Source organism: Trachypithecus francoisi, unplaced genomic scaffold (genome assembly GCF_009764315.1).
Source record: "Trachypithecus francoisi isolate TF-2019V2 unplaced genomic scaffold, Tfra_2.0 Lachesis_group19, whole genome shotgun sequence".
NCBI lineage: Eukaryota > Metazoa > Chordata > Mammalia > Primates > Cercopithecidae > Trachypithecus > Trachypithecus francoisi.
In genome coordinates this window covers 31,972,824-32,000,604 of record NW_022681464.1, presented here as the reverse complement: position 1 = coordinate 32,000,604, position 27,781 = coordinate 31,972,824, and the positions used below count along the sequence as shown (strand labels likewise).

At 44.8% G+C, this 27,781-nt stretch overlaps 1 protein-coding gene across 1 annotated transcript in view; it reads left to right on the top strand.

Moving 5' to 3' along the window:
* The window catches only part of LOC117064051 (laminin subunit alpha-3), an 86,903-nt gene extending 60,173 nt beyond the window's left edge, over window positions 1–26,730 (top strand). The window contains exons 29-38 of the mRNA XM_033178111.1: window positions 58–189; window positions 1,660–1,813; window positions 7,152–7,315; window positions 14,764–14,947; window positions 17,390–17,530; window positions 20,999–21,158; window positions 21,264–21,394; window positions 23,368–23,461; window positions 24,672–24,791; window positions 26,172–26,730. Coding sequence (XP_033034002.1) covers window positions 58–189; window positions 1,660–1,813; window positions 7,152–7,315; window positions 14,764–14,947; window positions 17,390–17,530; window positions 20,999–21,158; window positions 21,264–21,394; window positions 23,368–23,461; window positions 24,672–24,791; window positions 26,172–26,317 — 1,426 coding nt within the window. The 3' untranslated portion in view covers window positions 26,318–26,730. The remainder of the gene's footprint in view (window positions 1–57; window positions 190–1,659; window positions 1,814–7,151; window positions 7,316–14,763; window positions 14,948–17,389; window positions 17,531–20,998; window positions 21,159–21,263; window positions 21,395–23,367; window positions 23,462–24,671; window positions 24,792–26,171) is intronic.
* The last annotated feature ends 1,051 nt before the right edge of the window (window positions 26,731–27,781 follow it).

Here is a 27,781-nt window from a genome sequence, read left to right as displayed (position 1 = left end):
GCAAGGGCCCTTTTATCCAGCAGTTCTCACCCTTGATTTGCTTTTCTTCCCTTTCAGACTACGGCTTCTCACTGATGACCAGCCTCTGAGAAATGACCAAAGGCCAAAACGCATTTCAAGTTCCCAGCAGTCTCTACGTCTGGGCGGGAGCAATTTTGAGGGTTGTATCAGCAATGTTTTTGTCCAGAGGTAGGTGATCCTGTCTTTGTGGGTAACTGACGAGAATGGCCTCCCCATGGGAAGGGTATCTCTTTGGTCCAGTTAACAAAGTCAGCTTTGTCAACGTGTGCTGCATGAGGCCCACATGCCACAGTCTTTCAAAATGCCATCTTTGGCCAGATACATCCATTAAAAAACAAATCCACAAAAAACTCCTGGGCCCGGCCTCCCTTTGGAGGAGCAGCTTTGGCATGTAAACTTGGGAAAGGCCTAATTAAAATTAATTTCAGATTATGGCCCTGAAAAGTATTCACTGAAATTTTATTGCATTATAATCAAGATTGTGCAATTAGATTTAATCAGCTCTCCACGGTTTTCAGGGCCAAGGAATTACATGGACTAGTGCTGTGCTAGGAAGCCAAATCACCACAATGTTGAACGTGATATTGAATAGAGAGAGAGTAGCGCTTGGGGCTTCTATGCACGTACAAAATGATTGTTTTTAGATAAGAGGCAAAATCTTCTCCAGGGTAAGGAGAGGGCCTGGTTCTGGCTATGAACCTCAGGCTGGAATTCTCAGGCTACCGTGACAGGGAGCCTCCCACCCATCAGGGCTCCATCCTCCTTGGCCAGGGTGAGGCTTAGAGTTCTCATTCCCCTCCTGGTTGATGAAACATCTTCCTTGAACATCTAATTCAGGGACTGGAGCAGGAAATGGGAGGGATGGGGAAGGCACAGGGGTTGTTAGCAACAGCTTACTGCCATGATAAGGCTTGGACAAGAATCGTGAGATAAAGCAAATTTGTCCAAGACTTTCCTCCTCGTAGTCAGACAAATCCTTCCATAAACTCACCTCTGAAGTTTCCTTATATTTACCATCATTCAGTATCATCCAGAGCCCATCTTCCCCCTCTGTGCATATTTACTTTTGTATTTCCATATGACACCCATTTCAAAGAAAGAACTATAGTATCCCGACCCTCCCACAATCCTGCCACAATCACGAGTCAATGAAAGTTTCTTGGGCTCCTCGCTGGCTTCTGGAGGTGATATTAAAGTAGGAGAGGAAAGTTTCCCTAGGAACCATGACCATAAGAATGTGTAATTTAAAAAAAAGTATTGCTACATAACAGTTGTATTAATACATATTTGTGGGATACATGTGATATTTTGATACAGGCCTACAATGTGTAATGATCAAATCTGGGTAGCTGGAATGTGCTTCATTTCAAGCATTCGTCATGCTCTTTGTGTTGGGAACATTCCAAAACTTCTCTACCTATTTTAAATTAGACAATAAATCATCGTTAACTTGAGTCACCCTATTGTGCTACCAAACACTAGATCATATTCCTTCTATCTAACTGCATTTTTGTACCCATTAACCAACCCCTCTTCATCCCCAAAACACGTAGTTTTTGAAATGAGCTCTCTCTACCAGCGGGTCTTCCTCGACATGTCCAAGTTTGGCAGCATCTTTCATTTCTGCCCTTTTTCCAGGTTATCACTGAGTCCCGAAGTCCTAGATTTGGCCAGTAACTCTCTCAAGAGAGATGTGTCCCTGGGAGGCTGCAGTTTAAACAAACCACCTTTTCTAATGTTGCTTCAGGGTTCTACCAGGTTTAACAAGGCCAAGACTTTCCGTATCAATCAGGTAAGTGTCCAAACCTCACCCTGGGTTTCACTCCTCCCTGGAGGATTCCCCTGAGCCTGCCCTGTGGGAGAGACTGGGGAAGGGGGTGAGAGATCACCAATCCGTGAAGTGGGATTGATGAGTTGTCAACAGTTGAATCACACCAAAATGTCAAAGTGGTTTTCTTTTTAGCTTTTATTTTGCATCTTGATGAAAAGTGGGCAAGTTTTGCACTCACAGAACAAAACCGTGACTTAGGTTTCTTAATTTCTGTAGCTGATGCCGTGCTGTTTTAACATTTCTGCTGTGTCCCCAGCAGGTCCTGTGTTTTTCTATAGAATATAAGGGCCGTGCTTCTCTTCCTGCCCACAGACTTCCCCTCTGCTCTGATGCAACTCCTATGACAAGATACACCCCTACATCTGGGCCTTGTCAAAACCAATGTGGCGTACCCTTGACTGCAGACTAGAAACACCTGGGGAGCTTTAACACCCGATGCTTAGGCTGCATCCGACCCAATTAAGTCAGATGCGTGTGGAGTGGGCGTATCGGTAGTTTGTGAAGCTCCCCAGGTGATTCTGAAGTACAGCACTGAGAAGGATTGAGAGGAAATGAAACTCCTTATTTGGAGGAGCAGAACACTGTGATGAATTGAACACAGGATCAGGGCTTAAGGAGCTCCTTGCTCTGCTGAAGGTCAACAATGTAACTTTCCCAGGTTTGAGGTTACAATTAATATGGTTAATGGATAACAGTGGGCACTGCACTATGCACTCCAAGGGGATTTTCTTACCAAATCCTTCATTAACCTTACGCTGCAGTATAGAAAGGTAAGCAATTCTGCCCAAGCTCCCACAGGTGGAAGGTGGAATTGGAGTTCCAACCCAGGAGCCCGTGGCCTCTTGAGAGCTGTGTGCTCCTGTTCAACACACTTTCCACTTAATGCCAACCACATGCTGCTTCTCTACCCATATTTCCCCACTGCACATGATTTGGGAGAGCATGAACAGATAATACCTAATAAAATACATGTTTTATGCTATTAAGAAGAAATATACTTCATAAATCCAGAAGAGCTGTCATTTTCCCATTATGGGAATATCTTTAGAATTGCCCCATCAGAAATGAAGTCATACATTCATTTTTTTTCATTGTAAGGCTGAAAGTTATTGAGAGACTAAATTAGCCCAGTGATGGTGAACTGGAGAGAGCAAATGGATTCAAATCTATTTACAAAATAGAATACACATGACTCAGACAATAATTGAATTGGGAAGACAAGGGAGAGGCAGGAGTTAAAATAATTCTGAGGCACCCAGTCTGGGTTATTGGATGGATGGAGATGTCCTCTCCATGGAGACAGGAGAAGGGCAGATATTTGGAGGAAAAGAGAATGAAGGGAGTTTGTGGTGTATTGAGTGACAGGAACCTGCAGGACACCCAGGTGCAGAAATTTGGTGGGAGACTGTCAGGAGTCTCTGCATGGGCTTCAGCAGATGGGGTGGGACTGGGGCTATTGATGTGGAAAACATTGGCGAATACACTATTTCATTTCCCCCTGTTTTGCGTAAGCCCCCAGTTTAGATGAAATAGGACATTAGTCTCTGCCCAGTAGCAGAGAGAATACAGCACAGCTTAGTGGTTAAGTACTAGACTCTGGGGCCAGACTTCCTGGGTTTGCATCTGACTTTACCATTTATTAGGTATGTGATCTTGGACAATTATTAAACCTCTCTCTGGGCCGGGCGCGGTGGCTCAAGCCTGTAATCCCAGCACTTTGGGAGGCCGAGACGGGCGGATCACGAGGTCAGGAGATCGAGACCATCCTGGCTAACACGGTGAAACCCCGTCTCTACTAAAAATACAAAAACTAGCCGGGCGAGGTGGCGGGCGCCTGTAGTCCCAGCTACTCGGGAGGCTGAGGCAGGAGAATGGCGTAAACCCAGGAGGTGGAGCTTGCAGTGAGCTGAGATCCGGCCGCTGCACTCCAGCCTGGGCGACAGAGCGAGACTCCGCCTCAAAAAAAAAAAAAAACCTCTCTCTGAGTCTATTTGCTTCAATGTAAATGAAGATAAATAATGGTAATACATCACATCATGATGTTGATGTGAGGATTAAATGAAGTAATAAACAAAAAACACTTAGAAAAGTGCCTGGCACATAGTAAGTATGCGTTAAATGCTAGTTATTATTACTATGCACACTAATGAAAACCTAAATGAAAGGATAAGACGCTACAGGAGTGGTGCGACAGGAATTTTCCTGCCATGGGAATCAGGAGGGTTCTTCTGGAGGCGGTGACCCAGGAGCTGGGTCTGGAGTGTGGGTTGAATTTAGCTGAGTGAATATTGTTGCCGCCCGAGCAGAAGCCCAAAGCTGGAGGCAGGATGTGGCTGGGACTCACAGGTGCAAGACATGCTGCATGCATCCTCACCAGACTGACTTCACACTCTCTCCCTTCTCAACACACTCCTCTGAGAGCAGAATAAAATACCAACCTTACAGGCCAGGAAATTGAGTGTTTAAGAGGTTAAAAAAAAAAGTTGCCAAAAAGCACCCTGTCAGTAAATGGTAGAGTCAGAATTCAAATTTAAGACTCTTAAGCACAAAGAACATGCTCTTCTCCCAGGCGCTCAGAGCTCAGTGGGGATCTCCATCAGTCAAAGCGAAGGGTGGGGATTCACCTTCCTAGGGGCTGGCTCAGAAATGGACATGTGGCCCCTCCCTCCTGGACAATGAGCCCTGAGAGGAAGTTGAGGGCGGGGCTTCTGATAAAGAATTCCATATTAGCACAAAGAGAAACCTGGGTAGAATCCATGCTTTTTGTGCTGAACAGTGTAGTGAGGATGTAATTCCCAGAAGCACAAGAAGAACACAAGATTCAAACTTAAGCACAAAGAATGTGCTCTTCAAGCCACATCATGTGGCCTCTACAGGCCCAGAGAGCCTGGTGAACAGTGGGAAATTTGATGGAGAAAAGAGACTGGAGAGAGGTAAACTGGAATCACACCCTGGCAGCGTGGAATCAGATCAGGCAAGCGTCATACAACCTACATCAGTTGGAGATTTTACTATGGTCAGTGTAACGTCATTGAAAGGAGTCCTGCAAGCAGTTGAAAAGATTAAAGATTACTAAGCTGGCTGCAGCCTGTGGGATGGTTTGGTGTAGGAAAGTTCTAGAGCCATGGAGTCAGATTGGCAAGCTACTGCAATCGTCCAGGCATGAGTCAGGGCTGGCTGGGCACAGTGGGTCACACCTGTAATCCCAGCACTTTGAGAGGCCGAGGCAGGCAGATCACCTGAGGTCAGGAGTTCAAGACTAGCCTGGCCAACAATGGTGAAACCCCGTCTCTACTTAAAATATAAAAATTAGCCAGGCTTGGTGGCAGGCATCTGTAATCCCAGCCAATGGGGAGGCTGAGGCAGGAGAATCACTTGAACCCGGGAGGTGGAGTTTGCAGTGAGCTGAGATCATGCCACTACACTCCAGCCTGGGCAACAGAGTGAGACTCTGTCTCAAAAGCCAAAAAAAAAAAAAAAAAAAGAGGGCTGACTTTCAGGGCATAGGCACTAGAAATGAAAAGGAAGGAGTGGAAACAAAATATGTCACACAGAAGAAGAGTAGGACATGAGAAAATGCATGAAAGAGGCCAGGGAGGTGGGTGTCCCTGAGGACCAAGATTTTGAGCCTGGATGCCTTAAAGTATGATGATGCCATTAAGAGAATTAAGGGACACTTGGTGACAAAGGCTATCTCTCAAAACTGTTCATCTTGATGCTCATGCTGCTGACACACAGAGAAGACTCCCAGAGAGGGAGCAAGGCTCACTGGTGTGAGTCCCAGGCAGAAGCCCAGGCTGGCTTTTAATCTCAGTAGGATCAAGGTTTGGCTGATATAAATAACTCACTTGAGTTTCTGTTGGGTACAGTAGAATGTCTCCATTCAGCAATGTGCAAGAGTCATTTTAAATAACTGATTGCAAGTTTGCATTCTGAGCACTGTATCCAGGAAATGGGTCAGGGAAGAAAACCCACCCCTGAAGGAATGTGAATCTTTTGGGAAGCCTTTAGCTGCTGATTCAGAAAACTCACTGCAAAATTAATGACTTAAACAATAAGAATAATCTCACACAGTTAGCCAGGCGGGGTAGGTGAGGCTTGAGGCCTGGCCCATCAGGAGTTGACTCTGCTTCCTCTTGGTTCTCTTGGCTCCATCCTGCATGCTTCTGGGCATCTCATCCGCACCACACTGTCCAGCACAAGAAGCACCAAGTCTGCCTGGGCTTCTCTTTGTGGTAATATGGAATTCTTTACCAGAAGCCCCCCCTTCAACTTCCTCTCAGGCTCATTGGCCAGGAGGGAGGGGCACATGTTCGTTTCTGAACCAACCCCTAGTACGGTGAATCCCCACCCTTTGCTTTGACTGATGGAGATCCCCACTGAGCTCTGAGCGCCTGGGAAAAGCGCATCGGCGTTTCAGAACCCGAGCTCTGCGGTGGAGAAAAGAGTGGCAGGGCTGGGGAATCTCAGTTACTTCCAACAATTTTCCTAGTCGCATTGAACATTTATTATGGTTGTTTTCCTGCAGTAAAACTCAGTCCCATTCAAAAGTTCAGACTTCTCTGCGTGAGTCACTCTGATGGAAGTGGGGACAGGATGTGGTCTCCTCCCTTCTCTCTCTCTCCTGCTATCTTGGTCCTTTCACCTGCCCTGCTGCCCAAGTGAATGGTTGTTAGGGGAGGTGGCCACAGGTTTGCAGCTCCATGTTTCGCTGGCGGGCTGTGGGTGTCTCGGTGCTGCTGGCCAAATGCTGGTCCTTCAAGCAACACTGCGGTTCTTCCGATGCCCAGTGGTGGAAAGGGGCACCAGGCAGCCACTGGTCCCAGGTGCAGCAGCTGTCAAAGAAGAACCCAGACTTATGTAAGATGAGAATAACATGCATGCTCCCCAAAGAAGGAGGGAGAGAAAAGGGGGGTATTTAGACTCTCCTAAACTTCGTTTACCCCAAAAGAATGAACCCTCTGCCTCCTAGCCCTGTCTTACACCTTCCTGGTGGCAAAATGCTCTCAAATCCAAGCCACACTAGGGCACTGATGGGGATTGCGAGGATCTGGCTTCAGGAAAGTTAAAGAGCTAAATAAAGAAGGAGTTCTCCGTTCTGCCCACTCCGTGCCAGTCAGTGACCCGCAGGAAGGGCTCTCAGTGGAACTTCCCATCTCCATGGTGCCGTCCCCAGGCCTTCTCTTGCCCTACTGAATTCCTCACTTAGGATCAACGGTGAAAATCAAGCAATGTACTTAGCAAGATAAGCAGTCTTCACTCTTGCCCCTGAGAATTGTGTCGCTCTTTTCCCATGCAGCTGTTGCAGGACACACCAGTGGCCTCCCCAAGGAGCATGAAAGTGTGGCAAGATGCCTGTTCACCACTTCCCAGGACCCAGGCCAATCATGGAGCCCTCCAGTTTGGGGACATTCCCACCAGCCACTTGCTATTCAAGCTTCCTCAGGAGCTGCTGAAACCCAGGTATTATTTAGCTTTCCTGCCCCAGCACCAACTCAGAACCTGACTCTGCGATTCCACCGCAGGAAAGTCTGACTGCCACGACACCATGCAGCTGTCTCTAATGAAGGTGGCACTACCATTTTTGTGCAAAGAGGTGCTGGCCTGCACAGGACAGGGAGCATGATTGCCTGCCATCTGCTTTCCCAGCAGCTGGAGGCAAACGTGACGACAGCGTACTGCTCAGAGGCTGAAGCAGTCAGCTCAGCTCTGGTTTAGAATTGATGGTGTTCTAAAAATAAGAATGACATTTTTTTTTTCTAAAGCTGCTGTTTATTTCCATGATAAATCACCTTTCTTTTCTTGTATTCTGTAGTGAAAGTAAAATTCTTTTTAGGTAGATGCAGTGCCAGATAGATCATTTTTAGAGAATACATTTGGCCTTTTTGTGCTAACAAGTTGCATCTCTTTTGGGGAGGAGGGAATGAGCAGAAATATTAATTATGTCAGAAAAAAATTAGAAAAACAAGGTTTGTCATTTTCAGGTGATTTGAAAGAGACATAGATAGAAAGGTACTGACCTTTTCTTTTTTTTTTTTCTTTTTTTTTTTTTTTTTATTATACTTTAAGTTCTAGGGTACATGTGCATGACGTTTATATCATGTATAACTCCCCAATGCAATCCCTCCCTCCTCCCCCCTCCCCATGATAGGCCCCAGTGTGTGATGTTCCCCTTCCCGAGTCCAAGTGATCTCATTGTTCAGTTCCCACCTATGAGTGAGAACATGCGGTGTTTGGTTTTCTCTTCTTGTGATAGTTTGCTAAGAATGATGGTTTCCAGCTGCATCCATGTCCCTACAAAGGACGCAAACTCATCCTTTTTTATGGCTGCATAGTATTCCATGGTGTATATGTGCCACATTTTCTTAATCCAGTCTGTCACAGATGGACATTTGGGTTGATTCCAAGTCTTTGCTATTGTGAATAGTGCCGCAATAAACATACGTGTGCATGTGTCTTTGTAGTAGAGTAATTTATAATCCTTTGGGTATATACCCAGTAGTGGGATGGCTGGGTCATATGGTACATCTAGTTCTAGATCCTTGAGGAATCGCCATACTGTTTTCCATAATGGTTGAACTAGTTTACAATCCCACCAACAGTGTAAAAGTGTTCCTATTTCTCCACATCCTCTCCAACACCTGTTGTTTCCTGACTTCTTAATGATTGCCATTCTAACTGGTGTGAGATGGTATCTCATTGTAGTTTTGATTTGCATTTCTCTGATGGCGAGTGATGATGAGCATTTTTTCATGTGTCTGTTGGCTGTATGGATGTCTTCTTTTGAGAAATGTCTGTTCATATCCTTTCCCCACTTTTTGATGGGGTTGTTTGTTTTTTTCTTGTATATTTGTTTGAGTTCTTTGTAGATTCTGGATATTAGCCCTTTGTCAGATGAGTAGGTTGCAAAAATTTTTCCCAGTCTGTAGGTTGCCTGTTCACTCTGATGGTAGTTTCTTTAGCTGTGCAAAAGCTCTTTAGTTTAATTAGATCCCATGTGTCAATTTTGGCTTTTGCTGCCGTTGCTTTTGGTGTTTTAGACATGAAGTCCTTGCCCATGCCTATGTCCTGAATGGTACTACCTAGATTTTCTTCTAGGGTTTTTATGGTATTAGGTCTAACATTTAAGTCTCTAATCCATCTTGAATTAATTTTCGTATAAGGGGTAAGGAAAGGATCCAGTTTCAGCTTTCTACTTATGGCTAGCCAATTTTCCCAGCACCATTTATTAAATAGGGAGTCCTTTCCCCATTTCTTGTTTCTCTCAGGTTTGTCAAAGATCAGATGGCTGTAGATGTGTGGTATTATTTCTGAGGACTCTGTTCTGTTCCATTGGTCTATATCTCTGTTGTGGTACCAGTACCATGCTGTTTTGGTTACTGTAGCCTTGTAGTATAGTTTGAAGTCAGGTAGCGTGACGCCTCCAGCTTTGTCCTTTTGACTTAGGATTGTCTTGGCAATGCGGGCTCTTTTTTGGTTCTATATGAACTTTAAAGCAGTTTTTTCCAATTCTGTGAAGAAAGTCATTGGTAGCTTGATGGGGATGGCATTGAATCTATAAATCACCTTGGGCAGTATGGCCATTTTCACGATATTGATTCTTCCTATCCATGAGCATGGTATGTTCTTCCATTTGTTTGTGTCCTCTTTGATTTCACTGAGCAGTGGTTTGTAGTTCTCCTTGAAGAGGTCCTTTACATCCCTTGTAAGCTGGATTCCTAGGTATTTTATTCTCTTTGAAGCAATTGTGAATGGAAGTTCATTCCTGATTTGGCTCTCTGCTTGTCTGTTACTGGTGTATAAGAATGCTTGTGATTTTTGCACATTAATTTTGTATCCTGAGACTTTGCTGAAGTTGCTTATCAGCTTAAGGAGATTTTGGGCTGAGACAATGGGGTTTTCTAAATATACAATCATGTCATCTGCAAACAGGGACAATTTGACTTCTTCTTTTCCTAACTGGATACCCTTGATTTCTTTCTCTTGCCTGATTGCCCTAGCCAGAACTTCCAACACTATGTTGAATAGGAGTGGTGAGAGAGGGCATCCCTGTCTTGTGCCAGTTTTCAAAGGGAATTTTTCCAGTTTTTGCCCATTCAGTATGATATTAGCTGTGGGTTTGTCATAAATAGCTCTTATTATTTTGAGGTACGTTCCATTAATACCAAATTTATTGAGCGTTTTTAGCATAAAGGGCTGTTGAATTTTGTCAAAAGCCTTTTCTGCATCTATTGAGATAATTATGTGGTTCTTGTCTTTGGTTCTGTTTATATGCTGGATTACGTTTATTGATTTGCGAATGTTGAACCAGCCTTGCATCCCAGGGATGAAGCCCACTTGATCATGGTGGATAAGCTTTTTGATGTGCTGCTGAATCCGGTTTGCCAGTATTTTATTGAGGATTTTTGCATCGATGTTCATCAGGGATATTGGTCTAAAATTCTCTTTTTTTGTTGTGTCTCTGCCAGGCTTTGGTATCAGGATGATGTTGGCCTCATAAAAAGAGTTAGGGAGGATTCCCTCTTTTTCTATTGATTGAAATAGTTTCAGAAGGAATGGTACCAGCTCCTCCTTGTACCTCTGGTAGAATTCAGCTGTGAATCCATCTGGTCCTGGACTTTTTTTGGTGGGTAGGCTATTAATTGTTGCCTCAATTTCAGAGCCTGCTATTGGTCTATTCAGGGATTCAACTTCTTCCTGGTTTAGTCTTGGGAGAGTGTAAGTGTCCAGGAAATTATCCATTTCTTCTAGATTTTCTAGTTGATTTGCGTAGAGGCATTTATAGTATTCTCTGATGGTTGTTTGTATTTCTGTGGGGTCGGTGGTGATATCCCCTTTATCATTTTTTATTGCGTCTATTTGATTCTTCTCTCTTTTCTTCTTTATTAGTCTAGCTAGCGGTCTGTCAATTTTGTTGATCTTTTCAAAAAACCAACTCCTGGATTCATTGATTTTTTGGAGGGTTTTTTGTGTCTCTATCTCCTTCAGTTCTGCTCTGATCTTAGTTATTTCTTGCCTTCTGCTAGCTTTTGAATGTGTTTGCTCTTGCCTCTCTAGTTCTTTTAATTGTGATGTTAGAGTGTCAATTTTAGATCTCTCCTGCTTTCTCTTGTGGGCATTTAGTGCTATAAATTTCCCTCTACACACTGCTTTAAATGTGTCCCAGAGATTCTGGTATGTTGTATCTTTGTTCTCATTGGTTTCAAAGAACATCTTTATTTCTGCTTTCATTTCGTTATGTACCCAGTAGTCATTCAGGAGCAGGTTGTTCAGTTTCCATGTAGTTGAGCGGTTTTGATTGAGTTTCTTAGTCCTGAGTTCTAGTTTGATTGCACTGTGGTCTGAGAGACAGTTTGTTATAATTTCAGTTCTTGTACATTTGCTGAGGTACTGACCTTTTCTTCATGGTTTTCCCAGAGACAGAATTGCCCAGGGATGAAAAGGACCTGGCTCTAGCATCTGGCTTTCAGTCCTGCTTCACACTTACTGGCTGTGTGACTCCAGGCCATGTGCCAGGGCAGCTCCTCTGAGACACGGACACTAAGATGAGATTAGATGGCAAGAGGTTCATTGTGGGGAAGCCTGTGAAAGATGACCAGAAGGGGACAGGGACGGGGGCAGGCAGAGCCCGCAGATGGCTGTGGGCCTGCAGATACTGTGAGGGGAGGGCACAGGGAGGACAGAGCCGGGTAGGAAGGGCCTCAGGCGGCAGTTCAGCTGTCACACAGTCTCAGCCAGGTGCCTGCAGTCCCCCAAGCAGAGATTATCTTTGAGAAGAGCTCATTGTTGACCATAAATGGCCCGGCTCTAATACCCCCGAGTGTCACTGAAGACCTAGGGCATGGCAGCCCCACTCTGCTCCCTGCAGCAGCTTCTCTTGGAGCATGACTTCATGGCTGCCACAGGCTGTTTAACTTCTCTAAGCCTAAGCTGTCCCTCTATGCCTGTCTTGCATGTTAGCAAATTGCTACCTCTCTCTGGACCTCAGTTTTCCTGTTAGTTAAATGAGCTCGAGGATGCTTTTCTTGCAGGGAGGAGAGGTCATAGCTTCTAAGGAGGCTGGCCCTTGAATCCCATTCAGTAAGGTGTGAGCATGCATCACAGGCAGAGAGACGTTAAGGCCAGAGAGAGACTGAATGCCGAGCTCTGAAGGAGAAAGCCTGTGTGGACAGCTCTACGTCTCCAGCTACCCCATGGAAATTCTTGGGGTCCCTCATTTTCCAAAACTGTGCTAGTAGAAGCTAAGGCAGAAGGAGAGGAGATTGTCCCTCCAGTTGTCCCCTCCCCTGGCTATTCCTTGGTGGGGAGGACCCACTCCCCGTCCCTGCTTTCTTGGTCAAGTTGACCTTAATGACAATGACCTCCCTCTTTCAAGAAACTGCCTGGACTCCCCTTTCCCCAGCCTCCCGCCTCTGGCCTCCCCCTTGTGGCCTCCCCATCAGCCTGGCCCTCCCCTCCCTGGCAGCTTCTCTCTCAACACATTCAGTGCAGTGAGTTACCAACTTCTGATGATTCAACCCCTGTGCCTTCCCGTCCAACATTAAACCATACATCATTAATGAAAAAGTAACATTTTAAAAGGTAAACATTGTTTAAAGTCAATCAGTAAATATAATTTTCAACTTGTATTTTAGCCCCACATGTTGTAGCAATCAGTTATTTTCAGAAAGTTGAAAGAGTTGGAGGATTCTGTTGTTCTCATGCTGATTTACATTCCGGCAGTGTTCTGACAGTCCTTTCGAACTGGTGCCATTGCTTTACTCCTTTGGTGAATGTATAAAAATGCTTTTTAGCTCTCTGCCCTACCCTCCCATCCTCCAGCAGTGAAGAGTCGTAGCTACAGTGTCATGTACTGGGATCTAAATCCACTGCTGCCTTTTTCTGGGTGTTAGTCAGTTAGTCTTTTATGAAAGAAAGTTGCTTTAGGAAACAGTTCTGGAAAGCAAATGTCAAGTCTGATCACCAGGCCCACATATGGAAAGTACATTCTATTCTGCGGCACGTTCTAATATCCTCCTTCACTTGGCTACCCCTCGTTCTCCAAACCTCCGCACTAACACACAGACACACCAGGAGAAATATTGAGCAGTGTTACCATCTGGTTGGCTTAATTTAACAAATACAGATTTCTCTTTCATTTTGAAGAACATTGCCCTCAAGGAAACTTGCTAATCTGAAGAATAAATGTGTATCTTAGCCTCACAGAATTAAAAAGCAAAGAGAATTAACAGTATAATTTGTTTCTTCCACTTCTGGTTTCTGCCTCCAAATTTTCCATTTACCATTTAATTCAATTCAGTAACTATTTATTGAGTGCCTACTGCATAATAGGCACTGGGGATACCACTATGAGTGGGATGAATGCAGTTCCTGCCTCCTGTCTGGTGTCTGCTTAGACATTAGCCACAGGAATGGCTGAAGACAGCCTATTGACATCTGCATCTCCCACGACCCTCTCACGCACACCTTTATGCATCCCTCTCAGGGCACCCCTGCACCATAAACCACGCAAGGAATGAAACGTCCATCGTTGCATTCCTACTGCTCAGCACTGCACCTTATGCATCCCCCACACTCATTAAGTACTTGTTTGATGAGTGAGTGGATGGATGAGTGTGAATTTTTATGAAAAGTAAAGCTCACTTAGCTGGATGTGCATAGAACATGTAACCATCATGCAAATGAATGCTAACAACTTGCGCTCTGCTTTTTTTTTTTTTTTTTTTTTTTGAGATAGAGTCGCTGTGTCACCCAGCCTGGAGTGCAGTGGCATGATCTCAGTTCACTACAACCTCTACCTCCTGGGTTCAAGCGATTCTCCTGCCTCAGCCTCCCGAGTAGCTGGGATTACAGGCACCCACCACCACGCCTGGCTAATTTTTGTATTTTTAGTAGAGTCAGGGTTTCCCCATGTTGGCCAGGCTGGTCTTGAATCCCTGACCTCAGGTGATCCGCCCACCTTGGCCTCCCAAAGTGCTGAGATTTTCCCAAAGTGCTGAGATTACAGGTGTGAGCCACTGTGCCTGGCACACTCTACTTTTACTGCATATTTGCCTCATTCTTCCTTCATAGGGAGGGTATTAGGGTCTGAGAAATGTAGAGGTGGGTGGGAGAAGGTGGGTCTGTGTTTCTTCATCTTTGTGTTAAATCTAACAGAAAGGAAATGCTTTTTTGATGCTTAAATCACATCTTTGTTATTCAAGTTGTCTCCTACTTCTCCTACGACTTCCCTCTCCATGAATACATACAAAACAGAATGCATATTCATTGGGTTTGAAAAGTACAGGCTTCCCAGTGGAATAAGCCAGTCACAAAAGGACAAGTCCCGTACAATTCCGCTTACATGAGGTATCTCGAGTAGTCGAATTCATTGAGAGAGAAAGTAGAGTGGTGGTTGGCTCTCAGGGGCTGTGGGGAAGCGAGACGAGGGGCCTCTTGTTTCACGGGTACAAGTTTCAGTTTTCAAGATGAAAAGAGTTCTCGAGATTGATTGTACAACAATCTGAATGTACCTAACAGTACTGAACTGTACACTTAAAAATGGTTAAGATGGCACATTGTAGGTTAGTGTATTTTCCCATAACTTTTTAAAATGTAGACTTTTTATAAAAGATTCAGACATGTTTTTTCTTGCCACGTGCTGGGACTTACACCACTAGCTAAGTTTGCCACAAAAGTTCCTTGTTATTCCCCAGTGTCGTAAGGAAGTTATACAACAAAACCGTTAACAGCTGGAATAGAATAGCTTTTTAAAGTTCCGAGAGAAACAGGTCATTTAATCAGCACCTACCTTAGCTTATCTATTTGAAAAATGGAGGTTGGGTGTTTGCTCCCCACCCTCTGTCTCAGCTCTGAGGTTCGGAGGAACACTGAACACCTCTATTTCCCTTCATTGCCGGTGTTCCCCACAGGTCACAGTTTGCTGTGGACGTGCAGACAACATCCTCCAGAGGACTGGTGTTTCACACGGGCACTAAGGACTCCTTTATGGCTCTTTATCTTTCAAAAGGACGTCTGGTCTTTGCACTGGGGACAGATGGGAAAAAATTGAGGATCAAAAGCAAGGAGAAATGCAATGATGGGAAGTGGCACATGGTAAGAGCTGGGGCTGCGTCAGTACCTCCAGTTGGTGTAGAATGCATTGTTGGAGTTGCTGAAAATAGGAGTCCCAGCATCCTTCCCAGACATGAGGGCATGGAGTGGGATAACTTGTGTGCTTGCAGGTGCTGCGTGCCCAGCATCTTAGTACTGGAGGCCGCGGCACACATGTTGCATGGCTGTCATCCTAGACAGTAAAGTCAAGATGGGCTTTACTGATGCTTCTTCCACTCCCTCCAGCCCTCCCCAGTCTGCCTCATGCCCCTTGCCTACTCTCACTCCTGCCTCCTGGACCATTTCTCCCCCTTATGACCAATTTCCAGGCCTCCAGGCCCCTCTCTGGACCTGGAATGATGCTAGCATCTTAGCTCTTGCTTAAAGCCATTCCAGATTTAAAGAAATACCATTTAAGGCAAGAAGGGACCAATTTATTTCTCTAATGAGGCCACTGGACTTCAGAAAATGTAAGTGACTTGACAAGTTGTATTCCCTTAGTCGTTCACCGGCCTTCCTGGAACACATAGGCAGACACTCCTCAATGTAATATCAGAGATCGGCAAGTGCTTTGAGAAAACACTAGAGCGAAGTAAGAAAATGACAGAGCAGGGAGACTATTTTAGATAAGGCAGTAGAGAAAGCCCTGGTACAGCAGGTGGTAGTCACATGAAGTTATGGGGAGGGGGTTCCAGGCAGAGGGAGGAGCAAATAACAAGGCCCTGGAGGTGGGAATTAGCTGAACGAACAAAACACAAAGTGATAAGAAATGGAATTAGAGAGGAAGACAGAGCCCAGATCATTTAAGCTTTGAAGGCCAAGCTCCGACTTTGGACTTTATTTGAAAGTGTCTGTAAAGCTTTTAAAGAGTCTTAAAACTTTTGGTCAGGCGTGGTGGCTCATGCCTGTAATCCCAGCACTTTGGGAGGCCGAGGCGGGCTGATCACAAGGTCAGGAGTTCGAGACCAGCCTGACCAACATGGTGAAACCCCATCTCTACTAAAAACACAAACATTAGCTGGGCATGGTGGCATGCGCCTGTAATCCCAGCTACTCAGGAGGCTGAGGCAGGATAATCGCTTGCATCCAGGAGATGGAGGTTGCAGTGAGCCAAGATCACACCACTGCACTCCAGCCTGGGTGACAGAGCGAGACTCTGTCAAAAAACAAAACAAAACAAAAAACAAACAACTCTTACATGTACAGATTCATACATTGTTTAATTCTTTAGCTGAAGAGACTGCTGGGGTCGAGAGTAGCAGCAGGGACCCCACATGGCTGCCACTGCCTTTGCTTGCAGAGGCTGTGGGGCAGTGGGGAGAAGTGACTGCCGGGACCCATGCTGAAGGTAGAACCGTGCGGCCTTCCTGATGGATCACATATAGAGCGTGAGAGGAAGAGAGGGTCCAGTGTCTTGTGATTTGGGTCCAGCAATTGAGTCATTAGTGGGCATTTACTGAGATGAAGATGGAGAAGAGGCAGATGTGGCCAGGAGGAGAGCGGTTCAGAGCTGGGGGAGAATGAGGATTTCTGTTGTGAACATCTCAGGGTCGAGAGGCCTGTCAGACCTTCAAGCCCAGGTGTCAGCAGGCAGTAGAGGCCGAAGGTCACGACTTGGCATAGAAATGGAAGTATCATTTTGGGAGGCCGAGGCAGGCGGATCACGAGGTCAGGTGATCAAGACCATCCTAGCTAACACAGTGAAACCCCGTCTCTACTAAAAATATAAAAAATTAGCCGGGCGTGGTGGCAGGTGCCTGTAGTCCCAGCTACTCAGGAGGCTGAGGCAGGAAAATGGTGTGAACCCGGGAGGCGGAGGTTGCAGTGAGCTGAGATCGTGCCACTGCACTCCAGCCTGGGCAACAGAGCAAGACTCTGTCTCAAAAAAAAAAAAAAAAGAAAAAAAAAAAAAAGAAATGGAAGTGTCCTCAGTGAATAGTCTCACCACACCCTATGAGAGTGGCAGAGTCCACACCAGACCCCAGGGATCAGAAATTTTAGCAAAGAGTTTAAACCCTCCTCTTGTTTGAAGAGAAGTGCCCTCGTTCTACCTGCTCCAAGAGGCCTGCCCAGGGTGCCACAACTCCAACACAGCCCCCCGTCCCCAGCACTGTATAAACTGTCCCTGCCCCTTTGTTACATGGAGGAGGTTGCCTGTGGCTGTGCCTTTAACTGTTTCTGTTTTGTGTAAGTTTCCAGATCAATTCTATAATATCTTTTGATTAGTTCACTTCTGAACAACCTTTTTTTAGTTCCCCTTTTTAGCTCAGTTTGTTCACTATTTCACATAATCTCACAAAATAATGGTGATGGTGATAATCGGAGAAAAAAAATCTCACATCTTTTGAAGCTATTTTTTTTTAATGTGGCCACTAATATTTAATAAAATACAACACCAATTGCCAAAGGTAAAAATACAACTCATGTATCTTCCTTACTCTGAAGGTGGTGTTTGGCCATGATGGGGAAAAGGGGCGCTTGGTTGTGGATGGACTGAGAGCCCGGGAGGGAAGTTTGCCTGGAAACTCCACCGTCAGCATCAGAGGACCAGTTTACCTGGGATCACCTCCATCAGGGAAACCAAAGGTAAATAGTTACGTTCAGAGCCATGGACAAAAACAATTCACCTTATTGGCATAATTGTATGAGATATTCAAAATACTCAACATATGAGAATCTCAAAATACTTTAAATGATTTTTTTTTTTTTTTTTTTTTTTTGAGACGGAGTCTCGCTCTGTCGCCCAGGCTGGAGCGCAGTGGCCGGATCTCAGCTCACTGCAAGCTCCGCCTCCCGGGTTTACGCCATTCTCCTGCCTCAGCCTCCCGAGTAGCTGGGACTACAGGCGCCCGCCACCTCGCCCGGCTAGTTTTTGTATTTTTAGTAGAGACGGGGTTTCACAGTGTTAGCCAGGATGGTCTCGATCTCCTGACCTCGTGATCCGCCCGTCTCGGCCTACTTTAAATGATTTTTAAGGATTTAATTAATGTTCACAACCACATGGAGTAGGTGCCCGTTTCTTAACCCCAAGCCTTCATTTTTAAGAGGGAGGTTGAGACGCAGACCCTGAAGGAGTGAGGATAGAGCTTCTCTACCACTTCCTAAACCTGAATCTATTGGCTTCTGCTCCAGGGAATGCAAAAATGTAGATTTTAGGTTATAGACAGATTTTTTGATTAACATAATGTGTTCCAAATTACAGTAATTTGTGCCACTTTCATCATCTTTGCCATAAGGTAAAAGATTGGCTTGAGGGTTTTCTCTCCATCAAACTATTTATTTTAAATACGCTTCTATGGGATCTTTTTATCTCACCCATAAATGGAAAAACCCAATATTCTTTACCATAAATGATAGGTAACCATGAGAAATAAACATTTGGAAACCAAACAATGTTATTAATGTCAAACTAGGTAGTGTGACCTATGTGCTCTTTGCTTGGAGAAAAAGGTGCTTGACACATAATCAAGAGGGTGTTTAAGACATACTAGCACGAAGCCAAAAGCTGTTCCTTGTCCTTGTCCAAACGCTAGAAAGAGAATTGAAAAAGGAATAACTGAATAACAGAATGTGTGTTTTAATGTTATTTGATGTCTGAAACAACAAAATTATCTCAAAAACCCAACTCGGGAATGCCGGACGAAGGGAAAGTCGGGACTCCCTCTGTCCCCAGAGAGGACGGGTGCTTTTCTAGGTTTGTCAAGTTCAAGGCTCTGGTGGGGCACTCTGATGGGGCCACAGCCCCTGGGCTGAGCTCTGTGAGTGCCCTCTCCCTTCCTCTCTCCTACCCCCTGCCACAGTGTTAATTGCACCAGGGTTACTTGAGGCAGCCTTGGGCACCTGTCTTCCTTGTCGCAGATTTGTCTTTTTTTTTTTTCCTCCCCACAAAGTTAAGTAAGATGAGCCTATCAACAGCTCAGGTCCTAGGGACTGTCCCCCACCTTAATGCAATTTGTGCTCCTTTCCTCCAGACCTGGTGGTACATTCTGGTGTGATGTTTGCTTGCAGTGGGTGGGGGGCGGGGAGGGGGGGAAGAGCCCCAAGCTCAAATTTGGGCCTAGAAATGGGCATAACAAAAGCAGATCTTTTCCACCAGCTTGGATGCTAGCTGCTTAGGTTGACCTAGCCTCAACCAGGGCTCAGCCTGGCCCACTTGGGTTTTGCACTGGGGTTTGGGCCAGAGCTCCAGTGTTATACAATAAAGTATATGTATTTTACCCCAGCAGGCAATAGAGTATTACTTTGCTTTGTTATATACAGTAACATATATATATCATAAAATACATAGCATATTATCCCTTATTTATAATATACATTATATATATATAATATACACCACATATTAATTGCTAAGGAGGATTCTCATTGTTCGTATTTGCTTTTCTCAACCTCTGTTCCTATTTTCAATTCAGAGAAATCACAGGACGGGGCAGGATTTGGGTATTCTTTGGCCTTGGATAAATTCTCTTCAAATCACCCTAATCACACCCAGCATGTAACATCTGGGGCAATTAATAGCATCCCATTTACAATACTCTTTACAAACCAAGTTTCTTTTTGCAGCCTTCTTTCAACCTAAGGGTATAAACCATCTCATGGGCCCTCCCACATGTCCTTTTCAGGAGCAGGCCACATCTGATCAGTGTCTGCCTCTGAACACCAGCACTGCAGTCAGCCCTTAGGGATCAATGCTGGGTTCTGGCCCGTCCTGGGGAGTCCTAGCTTTAGGACACAGCTTTTTCATTGTGTAGCATGACAAATCTTAAGAAACTAAAAGTTTCATAGGGAGCCCAATCAGTAGTTTACTGCTGATGCTGACACCATGTATATCTATCACATCACCATTTTCTCTTTTTTTTTTTTTTTTTTTTTTGAGACATAGTCTCGCTCTGTCACCCAGGCTGGAGTGCAGTAGCACAATCTCTGCTCACTGCAACCTCCACCTCCTGGGTTCAAGCAATTCTTCTGCCTTAGCCTCCTTAATAGCTGGGACTACAGGCACCTGCCACCATGCCTGGCTAATTTTTGTATTTTTAGTAGAGACAGGGTTTCACCATGTTGGCCAGGCTGGCCTCGAACTCCTGACCTCAGGTGATCTACCAGCCTCAGCCTCCCAAAGTGCTGGGATGACAGGTATGAGCCACTGTGCCCGGCCACCATTTTCTCTTAAAGTTACCATATCTTTGTTACCACATCTGTCTCGTAGGATTCCAGAGTCCAAAAGGCATTCATTCTAGAAGGGAGTCCAGAAGTTTTATTCAGTGAATCTTAAACTTTCTTGAGAATTTTATGAAATTTACAGTCCTTCTCCCCAGGAACATGCACACGCAGAACATATGTGGTGTATAATATAGGAGAGCACAAAACCCCTCCAGCCTGTTCCTGGGCCCCAGGAGAGGAGTCCCCTGTTCCAGCCAGCTCTAGGCAGGCATGGGGCTCCACGCAAGCCCACTGACGATGCACACTGTGTCTTATTTTAACTCTGCAGCATTCGTGACTTGGTGGTGGTACACTGAGCCCAACAATGTAGGCAGATTTTTTTGCATTTTATTATTTTGGGAACATTTTGGCCTCTATTTTTGTCAGCTGCCCTGCATTAAGCTATCATACTGCCTCATGGAACTCTAAGAAGGGGTTTGTATCTGCAAAGAGACGGTGAAATCTGTGAACTGTAAGGGGGAAATTTCCCTTGTTGCTGCTCCGACTGTGAGGACCAGGGTCAGGTCAACTTTCCCTGTTCTTATTCTAGCACAAGCTAGCAACCTGCACTACCCCCACCCTCCTGCACACACACCACTTGGTTTGGTGGCACCTGCAATCTTCGACTACCCACCCAACATCTGGTATACAGGTTTTTTTTGGCACTGTGGGCAGAGAGCCAAATAGAACAGCTATTAGAACCTGAGCTTGAAGAACCTGACTTGGAAGCAGGAAGAATGAATCCCTACCTACCTTCCCCCTTTTGCGTACAAGCTGCAGTGCCCTTTGCCTTGGCTACCCATGCCTTTCTTGGAGGTGTAGGTAATGAGCTTTTTCTTTTCTGCTTGGTTGCAGAGCCTCCCCACAAACAGCTTTGTGGGATGCTTGAAGAACTTTCAGCTGGATTCAAAACCCTTGGATACCCCTTCTTCAAGCTTCGGGGTGTCTTCTTGCTTGGGTGGTCCTTTGGAGAAAGGCATTTATTTCTCCGAAGAAGGAGGTCATGTCATCTTGGGTAAGGAGCAGTTCTCTAGGGTTTATGTCTTTGCATCTTAAGAATTGTATCCTGTTTTCTTTCATGGTGATGCTTTAACTTCTGCTTTTTTTTCTCTTCTGAAAGCTCACTCTGTGTTGCTGGGGCCAGAATTTAAGCTTGTTTTCAGCATCCGCCCAAGAAGTCTCACTGGGATCCTAATACACATCGGAAGTCAGCCTGGGAAGCACTTATGTGTTTACCTGGAGGCCGGAAAGGTGCGTAGCAGTCTGATGCCATGGGGAGGGTTTGTGGCAACCAGCTTCAATGTCTGGAGACCACAGTGGGTCAGGTTTGTAGTAGAAAATGAGATCCAATCTTGTATTTAAGAGCCTTGACCTCAGGGCTAACTTACCATTTTCCTTTAGCAAGTCATTTTATCATCATGTTTTCTGTTCTTAATTTTTAAAACTGGGAAAACTCAAACAAGTCAGGCAGAATTGCAACTCCAGCACTTGGTTATATGGCCCCAAGGAAGTTACTTAAGCTCTTTCAGACTTATCTGTAAAATATAGATAATAACTCTTATATCTTATGGCTTTTGTCAAGATTCTAGAACTTGTCATATACCCAATTCTTATGAATTTCTTCCTCATCTCTGCGACCTCATGTGTCCCATCCCTCACAGGCCTGAGTCAATATCTTACTTTCCACCAGTCTCAGTTATATCTCTTTCCTTCTCAAAGATGTCTCTTTAAAACCAAATTCTTGGCCGGGCGCGGTGGCTCAAGCCTGTAATCCCAGCACTTTGGGAGGCCGAGACGGGCGGATCATGAGGTCAGGAGATCGAGACCATCCTGGCTAACACGGTGAAACCCCGTCTCTACTAAAAAATACAAAAAACTAGCCGGGCGAGGTGGCGGGCGCCTGTAGTCCCAGCTACTCCGGAGGCTGAGGCAGGAGAATGGCGTAAACCCGGGAGGCGGAGCTTGCAGTGAGCTGAGATCCGGCCACTGCACTCCAGCCCGGGCTAGAGCGAGACTCCGTCTCAAAAAAAAAATAAAATAAAATAAAATAAAATAAAACCAAATTCTTCTAGGAAGACCTTTAGTTGAGGCCTCAAGTGAAAGATTGATATAATATGCCATTTTCTTTCATCTCAGTCCTTCCACAGTTTACTAAATGTGAGGGGAAAAGAATCCCAGAAGAAAATAAAATGCCCCAAACTCCTAGAACATTTTTTTTATTGTTATACTTTAAGTTCTAGGGTACATGTGTGTAACGTGCAGGTTTGTTACATATGTATACTTGTGCCATGTTGGTGTGCTGCACCTAGAACACTTTCTATTGTAGCCTTTAATTCAGTCTGAGTAGGTCTCTGGTAGCCCAGAGAAGCAAGTAACTATCCACTTGGCAAGGTGGTTGAGACAATTCTGGTTTTTCAGAGGAGGGGCTGGCTGGAGCGAGTCTCTACCGAGAGTCTCTGGGAGGGAAATATTCTCAGGAGAACAAATCAAGACCTGATGATCTTCATAATAGTAGTGACATTGTTTAGCTCAAAAATTGCCTGTGAATAGGCTGTCCCATCTAGCTACATGCAAATTAAATGTAAATTATTTATAAATACACTTATTTTCGTCCTCTCATTTCATTCCCCTTGATCCAACCCTTGGAAAATCCTGGAGGAGACCCTGATCTAGAAAGCAGGACTGTGGGATTCTGCACAAAACAGACTGCCTGCCTGGCTCTCGATGCATGCTCAGTGCGAACTCAGTCATTTTGCTTGTTTAATGTCTTGGACGAGAACCCCTCTATAATCCATGCATGGAACTAGTACAGTTGGCTGGCCCTTGCAGCAGGCTGTAGGCCTCCACCAGTAGCTTTGCCTTCCACATCTCACATATCCTGCACAGAGCCACTGTCACGCATTAATTGCTAAGGAGGATTCCAATCAGTAACCTTTGAGTTGAGCTGATGGGGGCGGGGTTTGAATTAGAATTAGAATTAGAATTAGAATCATTGCCATTGGTGACGACGTCAGGCCAGGGTTGCCTGCCTGGAAGGGATGCAGCAGAGAGATGTCTGGAAGCCTTGGACCCCATGTGGTCACATGCTTCAAAAGTGGAGGAGGACCAGTATCTAATGTGCACTTAAGCTGTCAGTTGGCCAGATTTGGGGAGGGAAGATGGCAGGAGAAGGTCGGCTCCACCTGCCTTTCTGAAGGAAATAGGAAAATGCATGTGTGTTCCAGGTCACGGCCTCTATGGACAGTGGGGCAGGCGGGACCTCGACCTCAGTCACACCAAAGCAGTCTCTGTGTGATGGACAGTGGCACTCGGTGGCAGGTATGTTGTCCAGTAGCTGATTGTTCCTGCACTAAAACAGGCCTCCTTTCCATCTGACTTGAACTTCCCAAAGGCAGCCTCAGCCCTCCATCCATAGTGCCTGATCAGGACCAGCTCGCAGAGTAATGTGTCCGTTCTCAAACCCAGCCATGCTTCTGTCACTCATGGTTGCCACCTCCAATTCTCCAGAACCTATCGGATGTTTTATTGTTGTTGTTGTCATTTGTTTGTTTGTTTTTGGAGCCCAGCACATTAATAAGCTAGGCTAGTTTTCAAGATAGTATAATATTGTGATTTAGATTTTGGCTCTGAAGTTAGAACAGAGGTAAAATCTTAGTTCCGTCCCTTTCCTTGTGTGACCTTGGGCAAGTTGCTTAATTGTTGTTTACCTACGGTTTCCTCTTCTGTAAAATGGAAATAAAAATAGGGTATGCTGCTTAAGGTTGTGGAAATTAAATGGGATAATATGTGAAAAGTTCTTAGCCAAGTATCTGATATGCAGTCAGTGTTCAGTAAGTATCTGTTTTTTGCTAAGGCTCATTGTTGGGTTATTTTTTTCAACAACCATTTAATATTAATGCAAACTATTTAGACAAACCAATGAGTAGAAAGCAAGCATTTCCTCTCAAAAAGAGTCTGTTATTTTATTAATTACTTGTGGATATTAGAGATCTGTGAACTCGTATTGGCTAAAATACCTTTTGTAAAAAAAAAGGTCTTTTCTTGGCTAATTTAAAAGATAGCTACATTGCAACTAGCTGAGATCGTTAACATGAGAGGAATTTTGTGTCGAGAGTCAAAAGCACTGTCTTTGGCATCAGTTTTCAGAAGTCAGTGTCTTCATAGAAAGTAGCTGAGATCACATGAAATCAGCATGGCTTCTGGACACAGGAGACCAGAGCTTAGTCCCAACTCTTGGTAACCAAGCCATCCTGTCAGACTCCTCAGTGAGACATATTCTCTTATCTGGGAAATGGGGAACGATCATTTCTTCTTCACAGATTCATTTTAAGGGTAAAATTCATTCATGTACATGAAAGCACTACCTGGTGTTTAGAGGAAGTTAACTGAATTTATATCTAAACTGACCAAATCCCTGCAAACGGCGTTCCCACAGGTCCAGTATGAAGGAATTAAAACAAAGTCAATAGTTTAGACATTAAGCAGGGCTCACCTCCGATGACAGACCTAACCAGCCTCTTTTCCCCAGTCACCATAAAACAGCACATCCTACACCTGGAACTGGACACAGACAGTAGCTACACAGCTGGACAGATCCCCTTCCCACCTGCCAGCACTCAAGAGCCACTACACCTTGGAGGTGCTCCAGGTAACTTTTGTCCTGACTTCTATAACATGTTGTCCTGTGTCAGCTCTGAACATTCGCTTCTTAATGAGTTAGTGGCAGGGCAGCTCTTGGCTGGACAGTGGAGATGGTGAGGCCCTCTGCACTGGCACGTGGGGAAAGGCAGTTGCTAGAAAGGAGCACTTGTCAGGTCAGCCCAGGCCCCATTACTGCTGTTTCCCCTCGTCCCAAGCCTGTTTTTTTTTTGTTTTGTTTTGTTGTTTGTATGTTTTTTTTTTTTTTTTTTTGAGATGGAGTCTCACTCTGTCGCCCAGGCTGAAGTGCAATGGCACAGTCTCGGCTCACCGTAACCTCTGCCTCCCGGGTTCAAGCAATTCTCCTGCCTCAGCCTCCCGAGTAGCTGGTACTACAGGCACGTGCCACCACACCTGGCTAATTTTTGTATTTTTAGTAGAGGTGGAAATCTTGTGGGCCAGGCTGGCCTCAAACTCCTGAGCTCAGGTGATCCACTGGCCTTGGCCTCCCAAAGTGCTGGGATTACAGGTGTGAGCCCCAAGCCTGTAATTTATGAGCCTCTCTTAAGAGGTTGCATTAACCCAGAAGCCTGATACCAGCAAAGAGTCAGGAAAGGGCCTGAAAAACTGATCTCTGTCCTCTTCAGGTATCTAGTTTTACTGGTGAGTTATTAAGCTTTTGGGGACCAGACTGGGAGAATCAGGCTGAAATGGAGTCGAGTTCAACACTGGAATGTTGCGTGGGAAGAGCCTTTTCATTCTTCATTGTTTTCTGTCCCTCCAAATACGCTATAATCTGGTTGTTACTTGTATAGGTCTTTCATTCCCCATAAAAAGCACCAGTTTAGAGCTATTGATTTGGGCTGTGGATTCTCCTCTGAAGAACTTGAAGAGTAGCCTTGTTGCTGATTTATCACCGCGGGTGGAGTGTCCAATTCCTGCCTGAAGTGGAGAGGCTGAGTGGGCTGAGATGTGAGGTCACTTTAGCTTTCTCCACGAACACTATCTTTTGCCTAGCATGGTGGCTCACGCCTGTAATCCCAGAGCTTTGGGAGGCTGAGGCGGGAGGATCACTTGAGGCCAGGAGTTCAAGACCAGCCTGGGCAACATAGTGAGACCCCATCTCTACAAAAACTTTAAAAATTAGCCCAGGGTGGTGGCCCACACCTCTATTCCTGGCTACTTGGCAGACTGAGGTGGGAGGCTTGTGTGAGCCCAGGAATCCCAGGTTTACAGTGAGCTGTGATCACACGACTGTACTCCAGCCCGGGTAACAGAGCAAGACCCTGTCTAGAAAACAAAACAAAACAAAACTATCTTTTAAAATCCAGGGAACAGTCCCTGGACAGTATGAATTATTTACTGAATGCCTCTCCACTTTCTCTTTCAGCCAATTTGATGACACTGAGGATCCCTGTGTGGAAATCATTCTTTGGCTGTCTGAGGAATATTTTTGTCAACCACATCCCTGTCCCTGTCACTGAAGCCTTGGAAGTCCAGGGACCTGTCAGTCTGAATGGCTGTCCTGACCACTAACCCAAGCCTATTTCACAGCAAGGAAATTCACCTTCAAAAGCACTGATTACCCAATGCACCTCCCACCCCAGCTCGAGATCATTCTTCACTCAGGACACCAACCAGACAGGTTTAATAGCAAACCTAATTTTGAATTCTGACCATGGTACCCATCACTGTGGCATTCAGTGCTCCACATGTATTTTATATACAAATCCCTTTTCTTGAAGATAAAAACATTGTTATTCAAACATGCACAGAACGTTTTTGGTAATATTAATTTCCACTAAAAAATTAAATGTCTTTTAAGGAACATTCTTTTCCACATGTTAAAAAAATTAAATATATTTTAAAGCACTTTAAGAATATGAAACTTTCATATATGTTAAAGGGTTATAATTTATGGAATTAAAAAATGCAGTGTAGTCCTTAAATTATGATGTTTTATTAGCATAAAACAAGTGGCTTGATGGTCATTGTTAATTGGATTAATTCTTCAGCACTGGTTTAATGTGTTACCTACAACGTAGTCTTCTACAGATAATCACGGAGCATGTACTGATGAGGGTTTTGTGTGTGCTCAGTACTGCAACCACAGCGAGGGATAAGAAATAATTCCTGCCCTTAAGGAATATGCAATCCAATTGCGGAGACATATAATATTCATAAAACAGTAACTTACAAACAAACTGAACTCATGAACCCATTAATTAATGAAGCCCATTGGCTTCCCAATCCTAGCCTTCCCCAGCCTGCTACCAACCAAGTCTAGATTATGATGATCAATTCCTTGAGGGCACAAACTACCTAGTAGGGAAGCTGAGATGGATGTAACGCACCATCACTGAAGCTTCGTGTGGCAAGCTAACCAAAGTCAGCGGGATGGAGGACTCACTTCTAGTTTTGTCTACAAAATAATGAACAATATACTGAACCAATATCATTACCCAGCACCACTTTCCCTAACAGAGAAGACTATGCAAGTGTTTCCATATCCTCTACATAGTGTTTGTTCATCAGAAGAAAAATAACAAGTAATTCTAAAAAACTGGATATAGTAATCCTATGTGGTATCCTTATAGCTACACACTCTCCACCTTTGAAACTGAGTCACATCCCCTTCAACCCAGTGTTCTCTTCTAACCTCCACACTGCAGTCTTGTGGACATGCTTTCTAACCACATCTACACAGAAATTGAATGTTCTCCTAGAGAGGTAGTGAGGTCCCCATCATAGGAGTATTCAACAGAGGCTGGGTGGTGATCCTCAGGGATGCCATGTTGGGTTGGAGGTTAAACTACATGACTCTAAGTATGTGCTTTCTTGAAATATTGACTTTAAAATGAAAAATTCACCAGGTGATGACCAGCCAGGAACTGAGTCTGCAAGAGAACCATCTGCCTTTGGCAGGTCTACACTAAACACCTGCTTTTGGCAGGTCTACACTAAACTGATGGTTCTCTCTTCTGGGTCCCCGGTGTTAAC